Below are 22,607 nucleotides of genomic sequence, written 5' to 3'. Positions count from 1 at the left end.
AAGATATGCAAGATCCAAAGTAAACAATGCATGATGGCACTTTATCTCAGTGTGTTTGCATAAATACAATGCTACAATGAGAAGAATACTGGAAACAGAAATAATGGCAAAAACCGAGACATCCTACTGAGAGAAGAGATCTCAGGACCTTAAACAACCAAGATATCCACCAAAGTGCTCAAAAGCAAAAAACTGAATAAAATATGCATGGAGCAGAATCTGGAAATAAAACTCATATGGATGGAAAGTACACCACACGCTTTCCAAAAATATAATTTTTTCGAAAAACGGAGTTCGGAAGCTCATTCTACGTCCCCTGGAGTGCAAAAAAGAGACCTCACTTTGACTGGAAAAAAACATAGTCAAACAGCAAAATTGGAAAAAATTACCAACATGACGAGGTCCGTCTTGGAACCATCTTTCTGACGCCTATTCGTTTTCGAAAAAATAACTTCGTATGTCCAAGATATGACCAAAAAACCAAACCCCCCTTCAAAACAAGAGGAAGGGGTAGTATGGTGGCTCTGATGGGCAGAGGTGGCCAGTGGGTGGCACTCCGATGGCGGCCGGGTGGAGCCGGTGGCCGGGCGGCTGTGTTTGGGCGACGGTCGAGTTGGGCGGCTGTGTCCGGGCGGCGGTTTCCTGCGACGGCGGCGGCGGCTATAGAAAAAGGTAGCTTGAGCGGTTTCCGATAGCAGCAGCCAGGGCGGTTGGTTGCAGGAGCCGGCAGAGCTGGCAAGTGGCCGGAGCGGCGACGAGGGTCGGCGGGGCCGGCAGGGTCCGGCGGGGAGCAGCAGCGGCGGGGGCCAAGGAGCGGGGCAGAGCGGCGAGTTGAAGGGCCGCATGCAGGCTGGGCCGAGGTGGCTGCTGGAGGCGCCGCTAGCCGAGGGGGCAGACGGTTGGCGAAGGCTGGCGGCGGGAGGACGGCGGGGGCCTCAAGGGGGCGGACTGACAGGTCCGACAAGCGTTGTACGGCGGCTGGACTGTTAGGTCTGGTACCCTAAAAAGAAACACTCTCCCAAAAATCTTTTTAAAAAAAACTTCTTTTTTCACCACTTTTTTTTTATTTTGTGATTTTTTCAACTTTTTTTTTTCACAAAAAATCAAATTTCGGCTTGCATGCCGTAAAAAGGCAAAAAAAAAATTGAAATCTTTTTCTCGAACTGCCTAGGGCCATACGGCCTGGATCTGGAGAAAAAATACTCCCCGAGAATCAAGAACCAAAATAGGTCAAATTTTATATGACCATAGGGGTTTTCGGGCCTTTTGAGCATGATAGTGAGGTCCGTTTAGGCCCAAAATGGTCAGAAAAAAAAAAGGCCAATCCCTAAGTTAATAAAAAAACTTTCTGAAACCCCAGATCTGCTTCCAAGCAAAAATTCTCAAAACAAGAACAGGTAGCTGCAGATCTGAAGCTCTAATACCATGTTGGAGTTGAGAAAATACAACACCACAGAAGCCCAAATGATCTTTGGAAGCTGAAAAACCTGTTACAAGGAGAAGCAAGGAAGCAAATCACAGAAGAAAGAAATACATAGAAAATATGCTCAAAAAAAGAGCTCAATATTCACAAAATGTAATGTAATAATCCTCCTTGTTACAATGAAAAGAAAGAACTCAACCTTTAATAGGTTAAGAAACCCTAAAAGGGAAAACCTAGGTTTGCACATAATAATTAATAAAAGAATTAATTATTATGCACCTAAAGTTAGCTTAAGTGTAAAAGAGATAAAGGGAACTTAAATAATTAAACAAATATTGTTTAATTAATCAAGTGAATACCCGAATACTCTAACAGACACATTGTTTGTTCGACGAGGCCAATATTCACTTTTCTTTTTGATGTTATGGGCTTCGAATTATCACTTTTGTAAAATTGACTTATGTCACTTATTGTAACCACAAGTTAGAATTTGAACTTCATTCTTGTAAAAGTTAGGCAAATCCTAACTTGGTTTCAAAAGGGTAGTTACTTGAATTAAGTAGTTAGGCCAAGTGGTTATGAGGTGGTTATTCTCTCAAGCCTATAAATACAAGGCTATTTCATTTGTAAAGAGTGACGTTTTACAGAGGGAAAATGCTACTAAAATTTTAGAAAAAACTTGTAATGGCATTTTGATTTGCACTATGTATAGAAATGATTTTGGACTTGTATATTTCCAAAAGGATAATGAAGAGTACATCTTAGTTCGTGTGTTCTAAATGTATTCATGTGTTATCGTTGTTGATTTCTTGTATGTCAAATTGGGAATCTTTTTATGCATATGTGATCTATACAATTGATGTGATGATACACAAGCAACCTTTGGTATCTTAGTTTGAATGTGTTGGAGTATCTTATCTCTTCGTATGTTGAGATTTTTCATTCTTCTTTATCGTCATCTCATGGCTAAACTTATTATGTTATAAACTCCCCTTGTAATTTTTTACCAGTTGGGAAATTTCAATTTATATTCGTATGTCTATTGTTGGGGTTTCTATTTTTATTTCACTTTAGTTTTATGTTTTCTCCTTTATGTACTTTCCGGTTAAAATTACATGAAAATACCAAATACCCCCATCATACGAGGGAGTTGCCTCTCTCAAACACAGAGGAAGATTGTGGCCTCACCACGATCTCTCCAACTATTAGAACAATTGTCACTACTTTTTGGGTGAACAAGGTCGATTTTGAAGATAAATTCACAGTGACAAATTTGTTTACCAACACATAGCATGGACCTAATTCAAATTCTCAAACGATCATATCCAGTGGAAATCGCGCCAAGATCAACCGCAACATGTTACACCACTAGAAACACTCAAATCATCACTGGTTGATAGAAATCACCAAAACTCGTACAACGATCAATGTGTATCGCCAAGACAAATAGGACACACCAGCAAACACGTTAGAATCATCTGGAACAGTTGCACCAACACCTTAAATCAAATCTTCATCAGTGAATGCCTCAAACAACAACTATCAAGAAGAAAGATTACTAGCAGGTAACCAAATCACGATCCATCTGAAATGAAGATACACAAGATCATCCCAAACAACATCCCAAAGTCTCAGCACAAGATCTGATCATACCGGAATATACCTGAAGGAATACCGACAGGAACACCAATAGGAACACCAGGAACCGCTAACCAAAGAACAGCAAACCGAATCAAAAAATCTTCACAAGATTGCCGGAAAAACTCACAGGAATATATTGACATCAATGACAACAACATATCCAAGTCCAACAACCAAATCCAATAGACTACAACACTTGCAATATAGGGACATGTAGTCTAGATGTTATTGCTATATCATAACAATATTTTTCATTAGTTACATCCATCTTGCGATATGGCAATATCACTAAGTTATTGTTGAATCTCATTCTTCTGAACCCGTTAATAACTTCCTTTACTGATATAGTGGTAACACTTTGAGTTATCATGTGATCGCTATATCACAATGCCCTTCTTTACTCATTAATCCTTTCTTGCAATATGGCGATATCGTATGGCCTTGGCTCCTCTTATCGCTATTTCATAGATTACTCAATATGATGGAACATGGGTTTTGTGAAATAGTGATACTATTGTGAACTTTATTTCTTTTATCACCATTTCGCAAGATGCCCAATTTAGTAGGATATAGATTTTGCAAAATGGTGATATCTTGATCTACTTTGTCTCCTTCATTGTTGTTTCATTGGCCACTTAGTATAGTGAGATATATGTTTTGTGAAATAGCGATAACTTTGTAGTTTTTGTTTTTCTTTGTCGTTGCTTTGCAATACGCTTGATGTAAGAAAATAGCAACCTTGCGAAATATGATACTCAATGATATTGCTTTATGATAGTCCACATAAGATGATAGGGTATATATGTTTTTTTAGGGAAATAGTGCAAGTTATGAAATTACTAGCTAACAAATAAAGTTTTTGACAAGGATATGATTCTTTTATAAGGTTTATTTATGGCTCAACGTTTGATTTAGTTTCAAGGGCTTTGGTGATGTGTCTGAGATTTTAGGCTAGAAAACATATTGAATTATTAACAACCAGGAGGCTCAACTTGTGTACACCCATAACATGTTTTGCATCCAATGCATATGAGATAGAGCTTCTTGAAAGTGTAGACATTTCATCTTTTTTTAATGTAGTTGATTTGTAGTATTATTTTTTTATATTAAAATAGTTCAAAACATATACATCATAACAACTGGTGCCCTACATTTTACATGTATCCTGCTATCTACAATATCATTTTCACATGTATATCAAAAAGGTTGTAGCCCTGTGTCAGATCACTTGGTATTACAATATGAACATAATATAAAGAGGATTAATACACAAAATGCCTCATGTGTGAGTATACATATATCAAAAAAAGAGCTACACTGTTCACTGAGCTCTTGCACCTTTCTCCCCAGTCCTAGGAAAAAGCTCATCTGGGTCTTCAATCTTGAGTTTCTGCATGTACTGTGCCAAAAACTCAATCTCCTTCGAATGCAACATATCCATATGTTTCTTGAAATACTGGACAAACTGGATATCTTCCTTGTAAATCTGAAGAGCACCTTCACAAACCAGAGTCATGAACCTGTCTTTAGAAATCTCCAAGACAGCAGAAACTTGTGACATAATATAAAAATGAGTGAGTTTGTTGCTAAACTCAATAAGCCGCCTCCTCTTGTTTTGAAAAACCTCTCCATTTCTCTCTTTCCATATAAACCACAAGACTTCACAAGAAAAGACAGACCAAAACCGATTCATCCTAAGGTCAAAAGATTCTACAAAACTAGCGAGGATTTCACTCCATGAAGGGGCAGGCTCGTGGTTCCAAACAATAGAAGGGCCAAGGAAGATGGACCACACACCATGGGCAAAATCATAATCAAAAAACAGGTGTTCAAAGGACTCCTGGACATTACACACACCACACACCTAATAGACTTAAGACCCTCAGCAGATAAAAGGAACCAACAGCTATTTTTTTCAAAAGAAGAAGCCAACTCAAACAAGACTTCTTAGGATCAATGGGAGAATGCCAAAAGAAATCAAAAACAAATTGCCACCTAGACTTAGGCCAATCAAGACCCCAACACTGATTAACTCTAGTAAAGATTGAGTAGTCATCCTTCAACATCATATAGATCTGTTTAGTAGAGTTGTCCAAAAAGGAAGAACCATCCAGCCATTTTAGTTGCTTCAAAAAGGAGTCAGTATCCATAATCTTACCGGAGAAGAAACAACCTGTAGCCTTACCAATAAGAGAATATGTTTTCTTTTGTGAGGGAGGAATCCCATATTTAGAGTTAATCTCAGCCCAAGAGCCAAGTCGGTTGTCAACCAATACATTGCTAATAAGAGAAATACCCTTATCATTCCAGATCTTAGGAGAGCAGCTTTGAGTCAAAGCAAGAGGTGTGTTATTCAAGTTCAACCCCCACCAGATAGATCTATCCACAACAGCATATGATGGAGAGTTGCCTATAGCATCCTTAGAAGGGAGTAACCTCCTTACCTGTGACCATGCCTTCCATAATGAAGCAAATACATTAGAACCAAACACCTTCATGTTATACTCCCCCAATACAATATCACATAAAGGGATATTCCTCCACTTTTTGCCTTTTTTAATAACCGACCTTCCAAAATTCTTCCTGATCAGCACCTTCCAAGGTTTATTACCATACAAAGCTTTCACAATCCATTTGGAAGCTAAGGCAGTGCCATGGGCCCTGATATCCTTGATACCCAATCCACCCATACTCCTTGGTATGCAACACGAATTCCAGTTCACACAGTGCCTCTTATTATGACTCGTCCCATCAAACCATAAAAAGTCCCTCATAATCCTCTCAGGCTTATTGGTTTGGTAGTTAGCAAACACCCATGCAGAGGCATAATAAATATGATGGGAGGAGAGAACCTTTTAAACAATCTGCACTCTTCCGGCCAAAGAGAGAAGGTGAGTCTGCCATTTTAGATGTTTCCTTTCAATTTTGGAGTATATCCAATACCACATATCTTGAGTAGAAGGGTTAATAGCAAAGGGAATACCAAGATATCTTACGATAGAATTCAGACATGCCCACTGCCAACCTTTGCAAGGGATCCAACTTGGAGGAACTTCATACCACCCAAGCACAGTAGATTTGTGAGGAGCTACCTTTGCTCCAGAGGCCAGACAAAAAAATTGTAATCTATCCATAGCATTATCAAAGTTCTCCTCATTCAAGGCCAAAAATAAAGCAATATCATCAGCAAATTGGGCATTGATCAGATCATCAACATTAGGAAGAGTAAGTCCTCTGATAGAGGGTCCAAGTTCAGGTGCCCTCAGAATGTAATAAAGAGCATCAACAGCAATGACAAGCAAGATCGGAGCAATGGGGCACCCTTGCCTGATAGACCTCCTTAGAGGGATAGGTTCAGAGAGTTCACCATTAACTTCAACAACTGTGGAGGAATCCTTAAAAAGAATATCTATCCACCTACAAAAGTAGGAAGGAAAGCCAAAAGCTTGCAACATTCCTCTAATGAAAGGCCACTCAATTTTGTCGTATGCTTTCTCGAAGTCCAAAAGAACCATTGCAACATTTTGATTATCAGCTTTAGCCCAGTGCATTGCCTCCCAACTAGTAACCAAGTTTTCCATAATATATCAGCCTTTAATGAATCTAGTCTGTGTGGCGGAGATGAAATTATCCAGTAACCCAACAATCCTCCTTGATAGTACTTTTGCAATAATTTTGTATGAAATATTCAGTAAGGTGATAGGTCTCCAGTTTTTAACCAAAGTCTTATCCCCACCTTTAGGTAGCAACTAGATGACACCTTTGTTAATGTTTTCTCCAAGGGAACCCTGATTAAAAACATCTCCATACAATGCAAATAGTTCCAAGCTTATCCATTCCAAGTGTTTCTTATAGAATTCAACAGGTAACCCATCTATCCCAAGGGACTTACAATTGGCTAATGAACTAATAGCACTTTTAATCTCCTCCAAATAGATCTTATGACTCAGAGCCTTAGCCTCCTCACAGGAGATTTTCTTAGGGATTAACAACAAGCACTTCTCGAGGGTCTCCTGATTCATATCACCATGTTCAGAAGAAAAGAGACCACTGTAAAAACTGAAGAAAGCCTCCTTGATGGAGATCGGATCATTAGTGATTGCATTGTTGACTTGAATGTCTTCAATAAATTCCCTCTTATTCTTTGCTCCGATAAGATTGAAGCAGTTGGTTCCCTTATCACCACCTTTAATCCAATTTATTTTAGCTCTAACCTTCTTCCCTTTGATCTTGAAGTGTAGCAATTTCTTTAGGAGGTTCTTAACCAAGGATAATTCTCCCTAAAGTTTCGGGTCATTCCCCTTACTCTAAAGTTCCTTTTCAATCCCATTGAGCCTAAATTGAAGAAAAGATTCGTCTTTAGACCTGTCCATAGCATATTTTTTACCAATGATCTGAAACACTTTCCTCCAAGAAGCAGTAAGAGCCTCCCATTGTTCCCTAGGTCTGAGGTCAGGAGAACATATTTTGGTCAAGTGGGAGACCATCTTAATAGCCTCACCAGTATCCTCATCATTAAGCAAGGAGACATTAAGTTTGAAACCATTTTCCCTTTTTTGTCGGATCACAGAGAAAGGATCAAGGTCCATGTTAACAGTGACAGAGATAGGAGAGTGTTCTGAGATACTAGCAGGAGAGACACATGTAGGGGCCTGCCCCCCCTAAGAGAGGAAAGAAAAGAAAGAACCATTTGCATAGCATCTATCTAGTCTACAATACATTCTCTTCTTACCACTTTGATTATTGCACCATGTGAACCAGGTACTAGAAAAGGAACCCTTTTTCTTCTCCATAGGATGTACCAAATTAAATCTCCTTTTGAATTTAGCCTAGAAAAAATGTTTGTTCTATCAAGTTAAAATCACCCACAAAATTCCAATGGGCATTCGGCAGACCGGCTGTTAACCAGTCCCAAAGCCTAGCTCTATCTTTGTAATCAATGGCAGCATAAATGTTGCAAATACCAAAAACACATTCATTCTCTTTAAAGGTGACCCACAAGGCTCTTTGACAGGGGGAGACACCATTAGCAATGATCTTATCTGTCCACTTAGGGCCAACCCACCTTTACCCCTATCATGATTGGATTGGAACCCTATGGCCTAAGCTCACAAGAATTTCAGCATAGTATAAGCATGGAACCCTACCACTTTGATCTCTTGGAGGCCTATAATGTCTTTTTCCTTGATACTGTTACACCACTTTCTGACCACATATTTTCTATCAGATATCTCCAGGCCCCTAACATTCCAGCTATGTATGTGCATCATCATAAGAACTATTTGGTGGAGGGTTTTTTATTCTTATACAACATATAAAAGCACTCAGGCACCTCATTGCCTTTTTTACTATTATCATTAGAGAGAGATTGTCTATCAGATGTTTTCCTTTTCGTTCTAACTTTTTTACTAACCACCTCTATAAACTGCTTAGCATTACTGATAGCCATACCATCCGCACCAAAGGGCACAATCTGTTTATCAGGAGAAACATCCACCATGGAATTCATGATACCAGGTAAGGAGTTGCTCATATTCAACTCGGATGGGACTTGTATGGCTTTCCTTAAGAAATCAGCCTTCTCCTTAGTACTTGCAAGGGCAAGTTGTTGGGCATTCAATCTGGGTTGAGGGGAGGGGTTCAAAACCTTCACTTGATCACAATTAGAAGGATTTGTCTGTACTGGATGACACCCGACAAGGATGTTGGGGGGATCATTCAAGAGAGGGGCTTGGACAACCTCATACTCATCCTCGAACAGAGGATTGGATAAACTCACAAATTTATTGCCATTACTATCACCAGTCGGGCACTCAAGGCCAAAATTGACCTTCTCCTTGCCATTATCAGATGGGATATCTATTGGTAAAGAATTGCCTTCCTTAGTTGAATAAACAGAGTTTTGCATTTTACTACTATCACTCCTCAAATTGTTTTTATCATCAATATTAAAGTTAGCATTGTGAGAATTTTTCAGAGAAGGGCAATCCTTTCTCATATGCCGATTAACTTTACAGAAGAAAAAGGCCCCCAAATTGCCCAACATGGACAATTCCCAAGCAAAGTTTTCTCCTTCAAAATCAAGAGACATAATGTCGGGAAACACAACCTCGAGATCAAGAGCAACAAGAGCCCTAGCATTCAAATAAGGGACAGTGGTTCTCGAATCCTCAACTTGCAGAACCGAGCCCAATGGCTTCAAAATCTGAGGAATGTGTTGGGTCTCAAATCAACAGATTGGATAGGTTCTAAAGAAATGTCAACTCCTATGATCAAACCCTCCAATTGACTTGGCCAACTTATAGAGTGAACCTATTTGGTTACTAACTCTCTCACTTTAGGCTCTGCAGGACCTAGGCGGGTATACCTACTCACTAGTTGTTCCTTCAACTAATGCTTTTTATAGCAGATTTAGTGTCTTAATCTGATATCTCCTAGTCTCAGAATGGCATAAGTTTCTTAAACAAACTGATTTCAGATGTGTGGATTGATCTATGTATCTTACAAAAGTATATATGTTACACTTTAGCTAAATTACCTACTCTACTAATCCTAATGCTTAAAAGTAAAGGGTAACTAGTATGGTTAAAGGGTTTGTTTACAAATGATCAGTGTCTTTCCTCTTATTTGGGCTACAGAGTCTTATATTTCTTCAGGACTTATTGTGTAAACTTATGAGACAATTTTTAAACCCACCACCTCTCGATGAGTCTGTCAGTTACTGTTTCTTATGAGCTCTACTTCAATGTCTATATTGTAAACTACTTGAATGAATTTAACCCTAACTTTTAAGAGACCATCCAAGGAAGAAATACAAGGAACAATTACAATTCGCGAGTAAATCTTTTTGATCCAAATCTACAATATGAAACACGGAATTTTACTGGAAGAACACGAATAACCTTATCCACTTTTAGATAATATCATAAGCAACTGCCTTCTAAAAATATGTTAACTCTCAACACATATGAGAAAGAAAATGCATTTGGTTATTTTTGATAAAAAGTTTAAAAGTACAAAATTGCCTCCACCTCTTCTATCTCTATTCTCTCTTTTCTACATTTTACATTACACATATATATGTGGTTGAATGGTTTTCATACCCTTTTGGGTGAAAAGACACCCCCCTTTTAAATAAAAATAATTCCAAATCCCGAAATTGCCTTAGTTTATGTAATTAATTGTCACTTTACAAGTTGTTTAGGCATATTAGAGGTATTTTAAGGCTATTTTATGGGTATATAATGGATAAATGGTCTTTAAATGATGTAAATACCCCCTTTGGTGCTTCACAATCCATTTTTTATGCCCATTATTGTGTTTATGTTATGGTTTCATATTGTGCAACAAATATAAAACATGTTACTTGTACCTATTCTATATATATATATATATATATATATATATAATTTTTCTTATTCCTTGTCTTGGAATCTGGAATTCTAAAAATTGCAAAATTTAGGGTTCCAACAGTGGCTCTGTCTGGGGATGCATGCCCCATGCGGGCATAGCAAGAATCCATCTATCTCTGGTAAAGTAGACTGGATGTGTCAAATCATCTCCCTTATGTAGATTATGTCAAAACTGCATGTAGTGGCCCCAAGCCCCAAAAACTGAACACTAATTCTTTCCTCTATCAAACATCTGATTCTCATCATGAAGTAGTATAAAAACTTTGAAATTATTGATATCACCTGATTGGAAATTCTTGTCATAAGATGCATCATCCATCCTTATTTTATAGGGATTCTTTATTTCACTTGGATTATCATTATCCCCTATTCCATAGGAAATGGTATTTATACTTTTACAAAAGTTTGCTTCTTGTGGCATCTACATATTCTTCATCTCTATTTTATTGGAATGTTGCATATTATCTAACTGGTACTTCTTTTCACCTTTTATTTTATCTCTATGTGATGTACCTTCCTTTTGTAACTCTCTTATTTTTGTGGTCCTTTTATCACGTGACTTAGTCATATTATTACCCATGTTGTCTTCACACATGTTTGTATTGTCCATACTATCTGAAATTTTTTCCTCTTCATCATATAAAGGATTTGAGAATACATGAAAATCCTTTTCACACATACCATGGTAGTAGGGAATATGATTTTCCTCTATCACTGCATCACATAAGGGGTTTGAAAATATTTGAAAGCCATTTTCAAATTCGCATACCTCTTCTTTATCAATTGTATCATCAAGGTACTCAAGTATGGATTCACTTTCCTCATGACTGGTACAATATTCTTCATCAATGTTAGCAACAATTTCTTTAGGTTCTAACTTGTACTCACAAACATCATCAATTGCTTCTTCATCAGATGGGACTTCCAAAGGGATAACTGATTCTTCTATATAATCATCTTCATTTGCATCTCTTATGTTGATGTTACTTGTCTCATGCAAATCATGTATTTTTTTATTCAATTCTTCAAGAATTGAACATGCTGATTCCAAACTGTTAGACCCACATTCTCTCACGATCAATTCCTCCAGTATAGCTGAATTAAGTTGTATATTATCAAGCATTTGGAAATAAGTCACCATTATTCTGCCAATCAATTTTTCTATAGATTCACCTTCCTTTCTTCTTATGTTGTAGATTGCATTGCCACAATCATAATCCGATTGAATCTGATGTTGGTATGGAGAACCAATTGAAGGGCTAGCGGCTAAAGTGTTGTCCTCGATTACACCATAGAATTCTTCCATGAACCACCACTGAAGTTCTTCCCATGATGAGATACTTTGTGGGGGTAACAAGCTGAATGACTGCTCTGCAACATCCTCCAATGTTAGCACAAACCATTTCATGATCGTTTCTTCTGAGTAGATTCTGAAGGTCTCAATAAACCAATAAAATGATTTTAGATGCCCAATTGGTGATTCCCTTTCATCTCCATGGAACCTCGGCATACAGATCTTCAACTCACAGGGAAATGCATATGGATACTCAAGGATGTTACCGAAATCCAATGGCTTAAATCTTCCTGGAATATTCCTATCTCTTTGTGGCTGTGGTTGCCACTGTGCATATTTTTCTGAAGATGCTTCTCCATAAAAATATGGATATTGAAACATACTGAATGCTACTGATCTTTTTCATTTAATTTTCTTTTTTATAGAGTCGCCACCTCTTTCCTAGAGGACATAAGTTATTTATTTCTTCTGAGTTCTCTCCCACAGCAGAGTCTTAATAATTCTTCCCCAGCAGAGTCACCAATCTGTTGGGTCTCAAATCAACAGATTGGATAGGTTCTAAGGAAATGCCAACTCCTATGATCAAACCCTCCAATTGACTTGGCCAACTTATAGAGTGAACCTATTTGGTTACTAACTCTCTCACTTTAGGCTCTGCAGGACCTAGGCAGGTATACCTACTCACTAGTTGTTCCTTCAACTAATGCTTTTTATAGCAGATTTAGTGTCTTAATCTGATGTCTCCTAGTCTCAGAATGGCATAAGTTTCTTAAACAGACTGATTTCAAATGTGTGGATTGATCTATGTATCTTACAAAAGTATATATGTTACACTTAGCTAAATTACCTACTCTACTAATCCTAATGCTTAAAAATAAAGGGTAACTAGTATGGTTAAAGGGTTTGTTTACAAATGATCGGTGTCTTTCCTCTTATTTGGGCTACAGAGTCTTATATTTCTTCAAGACTTATTGTGTAAACTTATGAGACAATTTTTAAACCCACCACCTCTCGATGAGTCTGTCAGTTACTGTTTCTTATGAGCTCTACTTCAATGTCTATATTGTAAACTGCTTGAATGAATTTAACCCTAACTTTTAAGAGACCATCCAAGGAAGAAATACAAGGAACAATTACAATTCGCGAGTAAATCTTTTTGATCCAAATCTACAATATGAAACACGGAATTTTACTGGAAGAACACAAATAACCTTATCCACTTTTAGATAATATCATAAGCAACTGCCTTCTAAAAATATGTTAACTCTCAACACATATGAGAAAGAAAATGCATTTGGTTATTTTTGATAAAAAGTTTAAAAGTACAAAATTGCCTCCACCTCTTCTATCTCTATTCTCTCTTTTCTACATTTTACATTACACATATATATGTGGTTGAATGGTTTTCATACCCTTTTGAGTGAAAAGACACCCCCCTTTTAAATAAAAATAATTCCAAATCCCGAAATTGCCTTAGTTTATGTAATTAATTGTCACTTTACAAGTTGTTTAGGCATATTAGAGGTATTTTAAGGCTATTTTATGGGTATATAATGGATAAATGGTCTTTAAATGATGTAAATACCCCCTTTGGTGCTTCACAATCCATTTTTTATGCCCATTATTGTGTTTATGTTATGGTTTCATATTGTGCAACAAATATAAAACATGTTACTTGTACCTATTCAATATATATATATATATATATATAGAATTTTTCTTATTCCTTGTCTTGGAATCTGGAATTCTAAAAATTGCAAAATTTAGGGTTCCAACAAAATGAATGGCCAAAATTCGAGCTGGAGGTCCTTAATTTCAACGCAGTTAGGGGAGGAGTGACCAATATCCTGCTCTACATTTCCTTTGGGAGACCAAGGAAATGCCCTAAACAAGGAGCACCCAACATTACAAAAATTCTTCATCAAGACCCTATCTTGCATGTTATGTGATTTCAAAAAAATTACAAATAAACCCTTCTGAATCATTCTACAAAAATTAACGTGAATACCTAAATTCATGCCCCAGACATTAGCAATCCAGTCATCAAAAAACTTCCGCGAAGGCAAAGATTCTCTATCCATGCAAACAAAAAAAATTGCAATATTTCTTAAGCACGACTGCTCAACCCTAATGGCTTTAACCATATCTTCATTTTGCGACAAGGAAAAAGTCTTCAACCCAGGAGGACGAGACTTACTATTTCCTCCCCCTCCGGGGTCGTCGGTTGCACTACCATCACCATGTCTGAGTTTATCTCCATCAGTTGTAGTCCCTCTTGAACCGATCTCTGTGTCCATGTGCTCAGGCTTGCAGAAAGATCCATCGAAACTAGCAGAAGGCAGGAAAACCATGGTCGATTGCTCTGAGACCACTGCTTTGTAGGATAACTTTTCATGAACCCTTCTGAGAATTAACAGCCTCATCCTCCAAACCCCCACTATTATTAATGATGGCCTCCTCATCATTCTTGCAAATGGGATCGCCATTATTCAGACTACCCATCCATCTTCGCACAAGCGGCCTCAAGGAAGGGGCACAATCGTAACCTAAGCCCAGGGCCAATCTGCTAAGAGAAAAAAGAATATGAAGCAAGAGAAAAAATCAAAGAAACAATGCAGCGAAGAAACTGAAACACAAAGCACCCACAAACGAGTCATTCAAACACCAAGGCAACATGAGGAAAACATTAATCACGCGTAAGACTGACACAGGTCACCAAGGGGATCGCACGAGCGCCAGCAAACCAGGTCCGAAATCCAAGGAGGGTGAAAAGACAACCCTCCTAGATTCGTACCAGTTACAAAGCCCCGGAAGACCTTAATCTTGATCTGTAGTATTATTCCAAAAGGTAGAGTAGTGTATAAGGTACAAATCACGATTGCCAAAAGTAGGTGTAATAGATGCCTTTAAAGGAAAGAATTGAGGTTGAAATGGTAATAAATTCCCAAGTTGTCAAAAATACGAAGGTAAAGGAATACTTGGTCAAACAAAAAAACAAGGCAACAAATGAGACTAGTTGGAGGAATGCATGTGAGGTTGCCAAGTGGAGAATTTTAACTCTGATAAAATGTTCTCGAATCTTAAAACTTGTGAAACATTCTACCCAACATGTCTGATGCAAGTGCAATCAAGTCACTTGCAAACCTACCATCAATTTTTGGCTTTTATCCTATTTACGTGTGTACAATTATTTTGTCTTTTTTATGTTGATCAATTTTGTTGTCAAGTGCACAATCCTCATCTTAGAACAGTCTTTACTTCATGTTAGGCATTTCATATTAGATGTTGGGTGTATTTTTGTCTCCAAATTCAATGGGTTGTATATTCTTATTTAACTAAATGGAATTGAAATGCATACTCCTTTAACTACTTAATTAAGTGCAACCAAACAGCTACTAGAAACAAACAAATGACCTTGATCTATGTTCAATCCAACTAACATTTCCTACCACATAATAAAATCAACAAGGGGCTACAAAGAATTGAAATATAACCCCAAGTGTGTCAACTTGGATACGTTTGTTATATGGCTTCCACACTCTTTAAATGGTGAAAGAGTCTCCCACATAGGATGTAGCTAGTGGAGATGTCATTGCAATTGCTTGCAGTTCAAATGAACCAAGTAATGACATAGATGCTCTCAATGAAGAGCAAGATGAATATTATTGATTGTACTATTATTATTTTAACATTTGATATTGAATTATATCATCTTTCACTAGAAACTATGTTTTCATTTCTTCTTTTTTGGGGGGCATTTATACCCAAACATATTGAATCCAAAAATATATTGACATACCAACAAACTGAACCTCCATACCTAAACTAGTGTAGAACCCATAGCAAGACAACTTGGTATAAATCACATGCAATCCAACCGAGATTCCCACCAAAGGAAATTGGTACTTGCCTCTACTACCCACCACTAATTATTCGACAACTTCTTGTTGAAAGAGCAAGTTCAAGGCATAATAGTCTAGTGAATCTCTTGAAACGATGTTGAATGGAGGCGCAGGCAACAAAAGCATAAAACTCAACCTATTCAACATCAACAACCCTAGCCATAGAGTTAAACATTTTGGTCATCTAACAACTTCCTCTAACCTAACCCAAGAAGTCAAGTAAGTTGATTTTCAATGATAAACATCACTCAAACCTATAAGAACCAAATTCCCCTTGGACCACTATATTTAAATTGACATTGATAACAAGAAAAATCATAAAAAATCAAATTAAGTTTATATTTTAGCACTCAAAGAAAAAGCACACTTAAATGAGATAATTATATATCGGGAATGGGATTCCAACAAGATCTAAAACAAGCATAAGACATGGGGAATATTGTGCACTTAACAAAAATCACATATTGTAGGAGATGAGGGCACACTTCATTCTTTAATAATGACTTTTCCATATTCACTCAAGTACACCAAAATGAGATAATTATATATCGGGAATGGGATTCCAACAAGATCTAAAACAAGCATAAGACATGGGGAATATTGTGCACTTAAAAAAAATCACATATTGTAGGAAATGAGGGCACAATTCATTCTTTAATAATGACTTTTCCATATTCACTAATACATAGACAAATTTCAAAGATAACTGTCGCGTAATTTTAGCCTGGAATACATCTAACATTATATGGAATGCTAATTTCTCAAAGAATCTATGACATAACATGAAATGAATAAGTTTGTAAACTTGAAAGTGAAATTTTGAGGGTTGATAAGCAATAAGTTTTGCATGAGATCAAATGCAAATGAGTATAGTCTACATAAATTTCTTCTGAAATGAACCACCATGTTACCAATTTGTTACTGACCAATTAAAAGAACACCTTAAAAAAGTTTGTTCCAGAGCTGAAACATTTACCTATTTACAAAGGCCAAATAGAAGCATCTAATTGCTAGCAACAAATCAATTGTTTTTAAGAGAAAATTTGCTGGATAAGATCCTTCTATCTGATCACTAATCAAGACATTTAGAAGGGAATCTTCTTGGGAGTTAGGATATCCAGTCGTGTAATTAAGAATGTATCTGTGCCATATCCAGATACAAGAAGGAATATTTGGAGTATCTGATACATATATTTTTTAGACCCATGAAGGAATCCAATCAAATAAACCTGATGCATAGTAAAAAGGGGTACTCCAAAGTATTCAAAAAGACATCTATGAAAGGTTAAATCTTGAGTTCATTCTAGCACAAACATGTAGGCCCTCCCCAATTTTAAGCATAGGAAAAAGAACACGAATACCACCTAGCCATGTTATTTTAATTGGATGTGGTGATCACATATAGTATCTAACATGATATAAGGCACATGATTCCCCCCAAAAAAATTCAAAGTGCACAAGAAAATTGGGAATTATATTCTGATTTGAAATCTGAGACAGCACATCTTAGTATAGTTATTAATCACTAGCTTGATCATTTTCGGATTTATCTACTGGCAAAGCTAGCCGTTTGTGTTTGTCGTAACCCCCTCCTTCTCTCTTATTATTTTTTGTGAGGGTATTACAGTTGACAGTATACCAAGTAGGTCGCTCTTCTTGGAACAACCTAAAAAGAGTTCAAAGGACTGCGAGTTAACAATGAAGATCACTTTTTTTGTGAAGACTTGGAACAATCATAATACACTTTTAAAGGAGAAAATTTATCTTGGTGTCAAAAGTATATTGGAACTTACGGGTGCTTGCAAAGCATTGGACATTGAACTACCAATGCATATTTGCATGTGGAAACTTCTTTGATGGAATGAATTAATGCTCGATTTGACTCTGAACACATAAATCTCACCTGCATAAATGGGAAACCTAACCACTCAATAAAATGGACTAGTACACTGTTTGATGTTTTACTTTTAACATTATATGTCAGATAAATTAGTTTGACAGAAGAAAGCCGCAATATAAGCAAGCAAACAATTAGAGAGATCAAACAAAAGAAATATTTTAACAAGGATATATTACAAGAGACTAACCAAAATGAAAAGCAACAATATCTGTGCTGTTATCAGATGAAAATACATATTGAAACCATTGACCTATGTTAAGTATCAAAAGGCAAGTAATTGTGTTTTGAAGCTACTAGACATGGAAATACCTCTGTTTCCCTGGGCTCATTTGTAAGGTCACAAATTGTACCATTGGTGTATATGTGAGCATGATACCTGCAACGTTGTAATAATCAGGTAAAGTTCCATTTTTAGTTCCCTTAAAGTGGAGGATATGATAGAAGAGTAGCAGAAAACAGATAAGGAAAAAAAAAAACCAGTGTCCGAACATCAACTACAATCAATGATGAGTATATAAATGATAATTTTTAGCATTTTCACGGATGATTTGATTGTGAGTGGACCAGCTAACCATAGATGTAAGGTAATTTATAATAACAATGATCAAAGATTTTCTCAAATCTGGAAGCAATATGTTGATGTCTCATCACGAATGATGAGAGAAAGTAAAAGATGGTACCATTGTAATATTTGTAATTGAGAAGGGAATACCAGGCTATATATTGCTAGGGTGGATATTCCTATCTTGCATTTTCAAATATTTAAAAACCTTAAAAAAATCCCTCTTACAATGTCTCAAAAGAATACCAAGTTAAGAAAATCTTTAAAACCGAGGAAGATAAAATTTGAACTAAAGGAATACTGTACTGACCTTTAAATAAAATCTTGGAAACCAATTTTGTTACTAGTCACAAATCAATGATGACATGCTTTCCTTACCTCTGAGCTGCAGTTTTGGAACGGGGATCTTTCTGAAGGGAAACATCCGGCGAACTCTGATGTAAAGCTACAGTAGCTTTCTCATCATAAACACCCAAAACAAATTGCTGCAGCAACTGCAAATCATATAGCCAAAGTCAATATGTAGCTTTTGATTAACAACCCAAGCCTTGTGTTTTCCAAGAAATGTTTTCAATTGCATTTTGATAATAAAATTTTCTATCCAAACTGTAATCTTGAACACATTTGCAGAACCTCTGCAGATATGTGTGATCCAACATGCAGCAAAGCAGTTGAAATTTAAGCATGATCATTCATGAGAGCTTTACAGGGATACAGCCACATGACTACTCTCTTGCAACACGATATGTATTTAAAGATTAGAGAAAGCTGCCTAGAAATCAAGAACATCTGGCCTAAACAATTATGGGAAATCCATTGCAGATGAGCAACATAACCAAGCAAAATGAGAAAGTTGCATAATGTACAGGAACAGAAAGAGTTATTGAAGGATTTTTAATTTCAGACAGTAAAATGTGCCCAAAAAAGTTAAGAGGGTTATTAAAATTCTATCATAAAGGTTTGGAAGAGTTGTGTAAAACTATCCTGTTAAATAATTCTAAATGTTTATCAATCTGTTCATAACTTCATAGTAACCTTCTCTTGTTGCTAACTACTGTAAGCTCTGACTAGAAAATGCATGCATAAATCCGGGGCTTTATTTGTATCCATCTGCTCAAAGGGTGAAGCTCAAATTGAGAACAAATTTACTATTGTCACCTTCGAGATAGGACTTTTGTCAATCATAGATGGTAGATTAGTTCAAGGTTAGTGACAAGTTGATGAGCTTAATCCTATGTGCTTTACTTCACTCTCACTGCCAGATATGTATAACAATTCCATGGATAATAATTAACAGTCAATCTTCAAAATTTATGACTATATCAAATAATACAGCACTACATAACAAGACAGACTTACTCTAGAGGCTAGATCTTTAATTTTAATAATATTTGTGGCTAAAATCAATCTTGGAAAATTTGAGCCTACTAGAATCAGACAGATGCATCAAACAGTTTTACTTCAAACTACTAGAAGACAACAACATGCTAGTAAAATGGTTGAATTCTGCTAATGGAAGTACATGTCACAGTTTTCAATAAATCACAATCTTTGTTGTACAAAAAAAAATTATAAATTTCAACCAGCTTACCCTAATTGTACAAAGATAAGGCATTAGTCAATTCCTGATGGGCAATAAGTGCATGTCATCATAATTTGCTTGTATGGACAGAAGTCATAGACTAATATGTGAGGGACAATAAAAAGTATATTCTTTATTATGCTGTGTTTCTTTTTCCAGTTATCTCTCATTCAATACAGAACATCTACTCATTACATTATTTGATAGAAATGATGAAGATTCTTCACATAAATGTATTAAGAAAAAAAAATCCAACACGTTATTTACCAATAGCGAGTACAAATCTGTCTTGTACTGATACAGCTCTAATAGGCACAACAGTCACACACTGTGATTAAAATTTAAAGCCATTAGCAATTCTAACAAATGCAATAAAAGAAAAAGTTCTTGTTCCTAACTAGGGACATTGGTAGGTGTTTCTGTTGGTGTAATTAAGGCATTTTACCTTGGTTATTTCTCACCTAGGTCCTAATTACACGTCACTTAAGCTTACTTAGAGATCACATATGAGTTTGTTGGAGCATCTCCACTTTAGGTGGCATTATCATGTTATCTTTTCCACTTTATGAGGTGTCCCCACCTTTAGTGCTTTTATCACATTATCAAATCCACCTTTTGTGGTTGCACTTTTCCACCTTTGGTGGGTGATCCACCTTTAGTGGTGTTATCACACTATCACTTTTCCGCTTTAGGTGGGATGATAGATTTTCACTTTTTGTCTCATGTCATAAGATTAGGACACTTGTCATAACCTTATGCACTCCTATGTTCTCACCTTGGCTATATAACCAAGGGGTCTCCTATGTGACTATTCAATCCAGTTGATCATATTGTATTGTGCCATTGATAGGAATACAGTGTATTCTTGTTGCATTATTTCTCTTGTTATTGTGCTTTCCGTTAGACCTCTAGATCTTGGGTGGCTACCTCCATAGCCAATTCTTACAGTTTCATTACTTATGCTGACAGAAACCTTCACATTGTGGTCAAGCACATAAAACGGGAAACTTTTCAGCTAAAGGCAACCAACTCAGCATGGTATGTCCTTCAAAGAGAGAAAGCTCAAATGGGTGTCTGAGACGGCTATTTGCATTAATCATGTGTCAAAGAAATGCTCGAGTTGAAAATAAATCATGACTCAGGAGCTCAAAACACAGATGGATTACTTTATATAACTCCATATGTTATTTGAAGAAATAAGGCTACAATATCTAGAATGCGTTGTTAACTGACATGATGAAAAATGACCAGACAATGGATGCTACATATAAACACTTTTACGTATAATTTCACCTTTGATTTGATTAGTAATACATTTTGTCTCCATCATAAATGTGGAATTGTACGACTACAAACTACAAAGAAAATAAAGTACACCAACAGCAACATCTATTTCTGGAGAAGAACCTCCCTTGTCCTCATATCTTTTGATAAACTTATCTAGGATTTTTTAATGTCTGAGATTCATCTTTATTATCATGATCTGCACTGTTAGTCAAAATTCTCTAAACAGTTTCCACGTACGTGCAAAGGAGATATATGGCTATTTATTGTTAAAAATGCTGATGCTATCAATCAATATCAAATGAAAAATTCAAAACATGCAATAATTATATCACATTAATTATTTCAAAAGTTATCCATCATATTTTTGTTTTCATGTCTTTGATTGACCACAAAGATTTAAAATACTTCATCCAATTTTAACCAATTGTTATTATATTGTCATGCAGAACTTCTTTAGATACTAACTTGCCAACTGTAGCAGAAAGCAGAGAGGGTGGAAACTTCCACGGACTTTGCAACGCTGATAAATGATATCACAATCCTTTGAATTGAATCATTTAGTAGGATTTGTAATAAATAAAACCACAGTGCCTCATCTTGTGCCTACTAGAAGTAATAAATTGGTACACCTGTAGACCTTATTCATTGAGTGCAAACCATGTAATTGCTTCAGTTTTATACACGCATGATGTAGCTTATACTCTTTTATGAACATATGTGATATTTTGAAAGTATAGACATGTGAATTTTATTATGAAATGTCATATCTACTATTATTACTATTTGGAATTCATGTTGTATTTTAGTGTTCTAAATTACTCTTTATTTTATGTTCCATATTTAAGGTAACATGATCCCATCTTGTTTGTATACAGATTAATATTTCTAGCAATACTAGTTGAAGGTGGTGTACAGTCTAATAAGTTGTTGAATGAGTCATCCAGCAGTTAGGTGACTCCATACACAAATAGCACTTTGGGCCAAAAAGCATCGTTGTTAGATGCCTTGTGAAAGTGCTTTTCTGGCTGGTAACACTGCATATGCTGTAGACACTAGAATTTTGGGTCAAACAATATTGACCTGTCAATTGGCATAATGACATAGCTGATAGCACCATAAATAGGTGGCATGGTGAGTGAGAAACTAAAATGGCATGAACGTATTAAAATGCAATATGTGCTTTATTAAGCAAGTATATAAACCCAAAGGTTGGAACTACATATATGTGCTTTATTTAGCCGTGTACCTAAGGCTAAGGACCTTTTATAGGAGAGTCGGGATATTATGAGGTCCTTGAAGGAAAACATGCAAAAAGCAAAGTTACCTCCTCTGGATGATGAGGGGAAACTAATTTTGGTTCCTGAGGCTATCCTTGATACTAGGGAGTGTACTTTACGGAGACGGGTCATCAGAGAGTATTTAGTAAAATGGAAGAATTTGCTGATAGAGGATGCTACTTGGGAGGGCAAGAATGTTTTGCAACATCCAGAGTTGAGATTGCTTGAGGACAAGCAATTTCAAGAGGGGCAGACTGTAATGTCCCCCTTTTAGCCAGACATGTGGTGATTTGTCGGTAGCCCATTTTTCCCTAGTCCTGAGGGCTA

General features: G+C 36.5%; 2 protein-coding genes across 3 annotated transcripts in view; one reads left to right on the top strand and one right to left on the bottom strand.

Annotated features, from left to right (window-relative positions):
- Positions 1-515: 515 nt before the first annotated feature.
- Positions 516-1,004, top strand: LOC131856826 (uncharacterized). Its single transcript, XM_059208764.1, has 2 exons — positions 516-672; positions 721-1,004. Exons 1-2 carry the CDS (start codon positions 516-518, stop codon positions 1,002-1,004), a joined length of 441 nt encoding a protein of 146 aa, XP_059064747.1.
- A 15,485-nt stretch (positions 1,005-16,489) lies between these two features.
- LOC131065736 (protein OS-9 homolog) overlaps positions 16,490-22,607 on the bottom strand; it is an 85,285-nt gene continuing 79,167 nt past the window's right edge. For both annotated transcript variants that reach the window (XM_058000352.2, XM_058000353.2), the window contains exons 5-8: positions 18,513-18,628; positions 17,882-17,948; positions 17,466-17,575; positions 16,490-17,338 (exon numbers count right to left, since the gene is read on the bottom strand). In XM_058000352.2, the coding sequence (XP_057856335.2) occupies positions 17,191-17,338; positions 17,466-17,575; positions 17,882-17,948; positions 18,513-18,628 (441 nt within the window). In that variant the 3' untranslated portion in view covers positions 16,490-17,190. The remainder of the gene's footprint in view (positions 17,339-17,465; positions 17,576-17,881; positions 17,949-18,512; positions 18,629-22,607) is intronic.

Source organism: Cryptomeria japonica, chromosome 7, assembly GCF_030272615.1.
Source record: "Cryptomeria japonica chromosome 7, Sugi_1.0, whole genome shotgun sequence".
Lineage (NCBI taxonomy): Eukaryota > Viridiplantae > Streptophyta > Pinopsida > Cupressales > Cupressaceae > Cryptomeria > Cryptomeria japonica.
The sequence above is the reverse complement of the archived record's forward strand: the minus strand, read 5'-3'. Positions and strand labels throughout refer to the sequence as shown.

Bases quoted from the DNA above. Each gene is read 5' to 3' on its own strand.
- LOC131856826 (XM_059208764.1), top strand. From the start codon at position 516: ATGGTGGCTCTGATGGGCAGAGGTGGCCAGTGGGTGGCACTCCGATGG. The intron at 673-720 runs GTAGCTTGAGCG...GGTTGGTTGCAG, and splicing joins GGCGGCGGCTATAGAAAAAG to GAGCCGGCAGAGCTGGCAAG.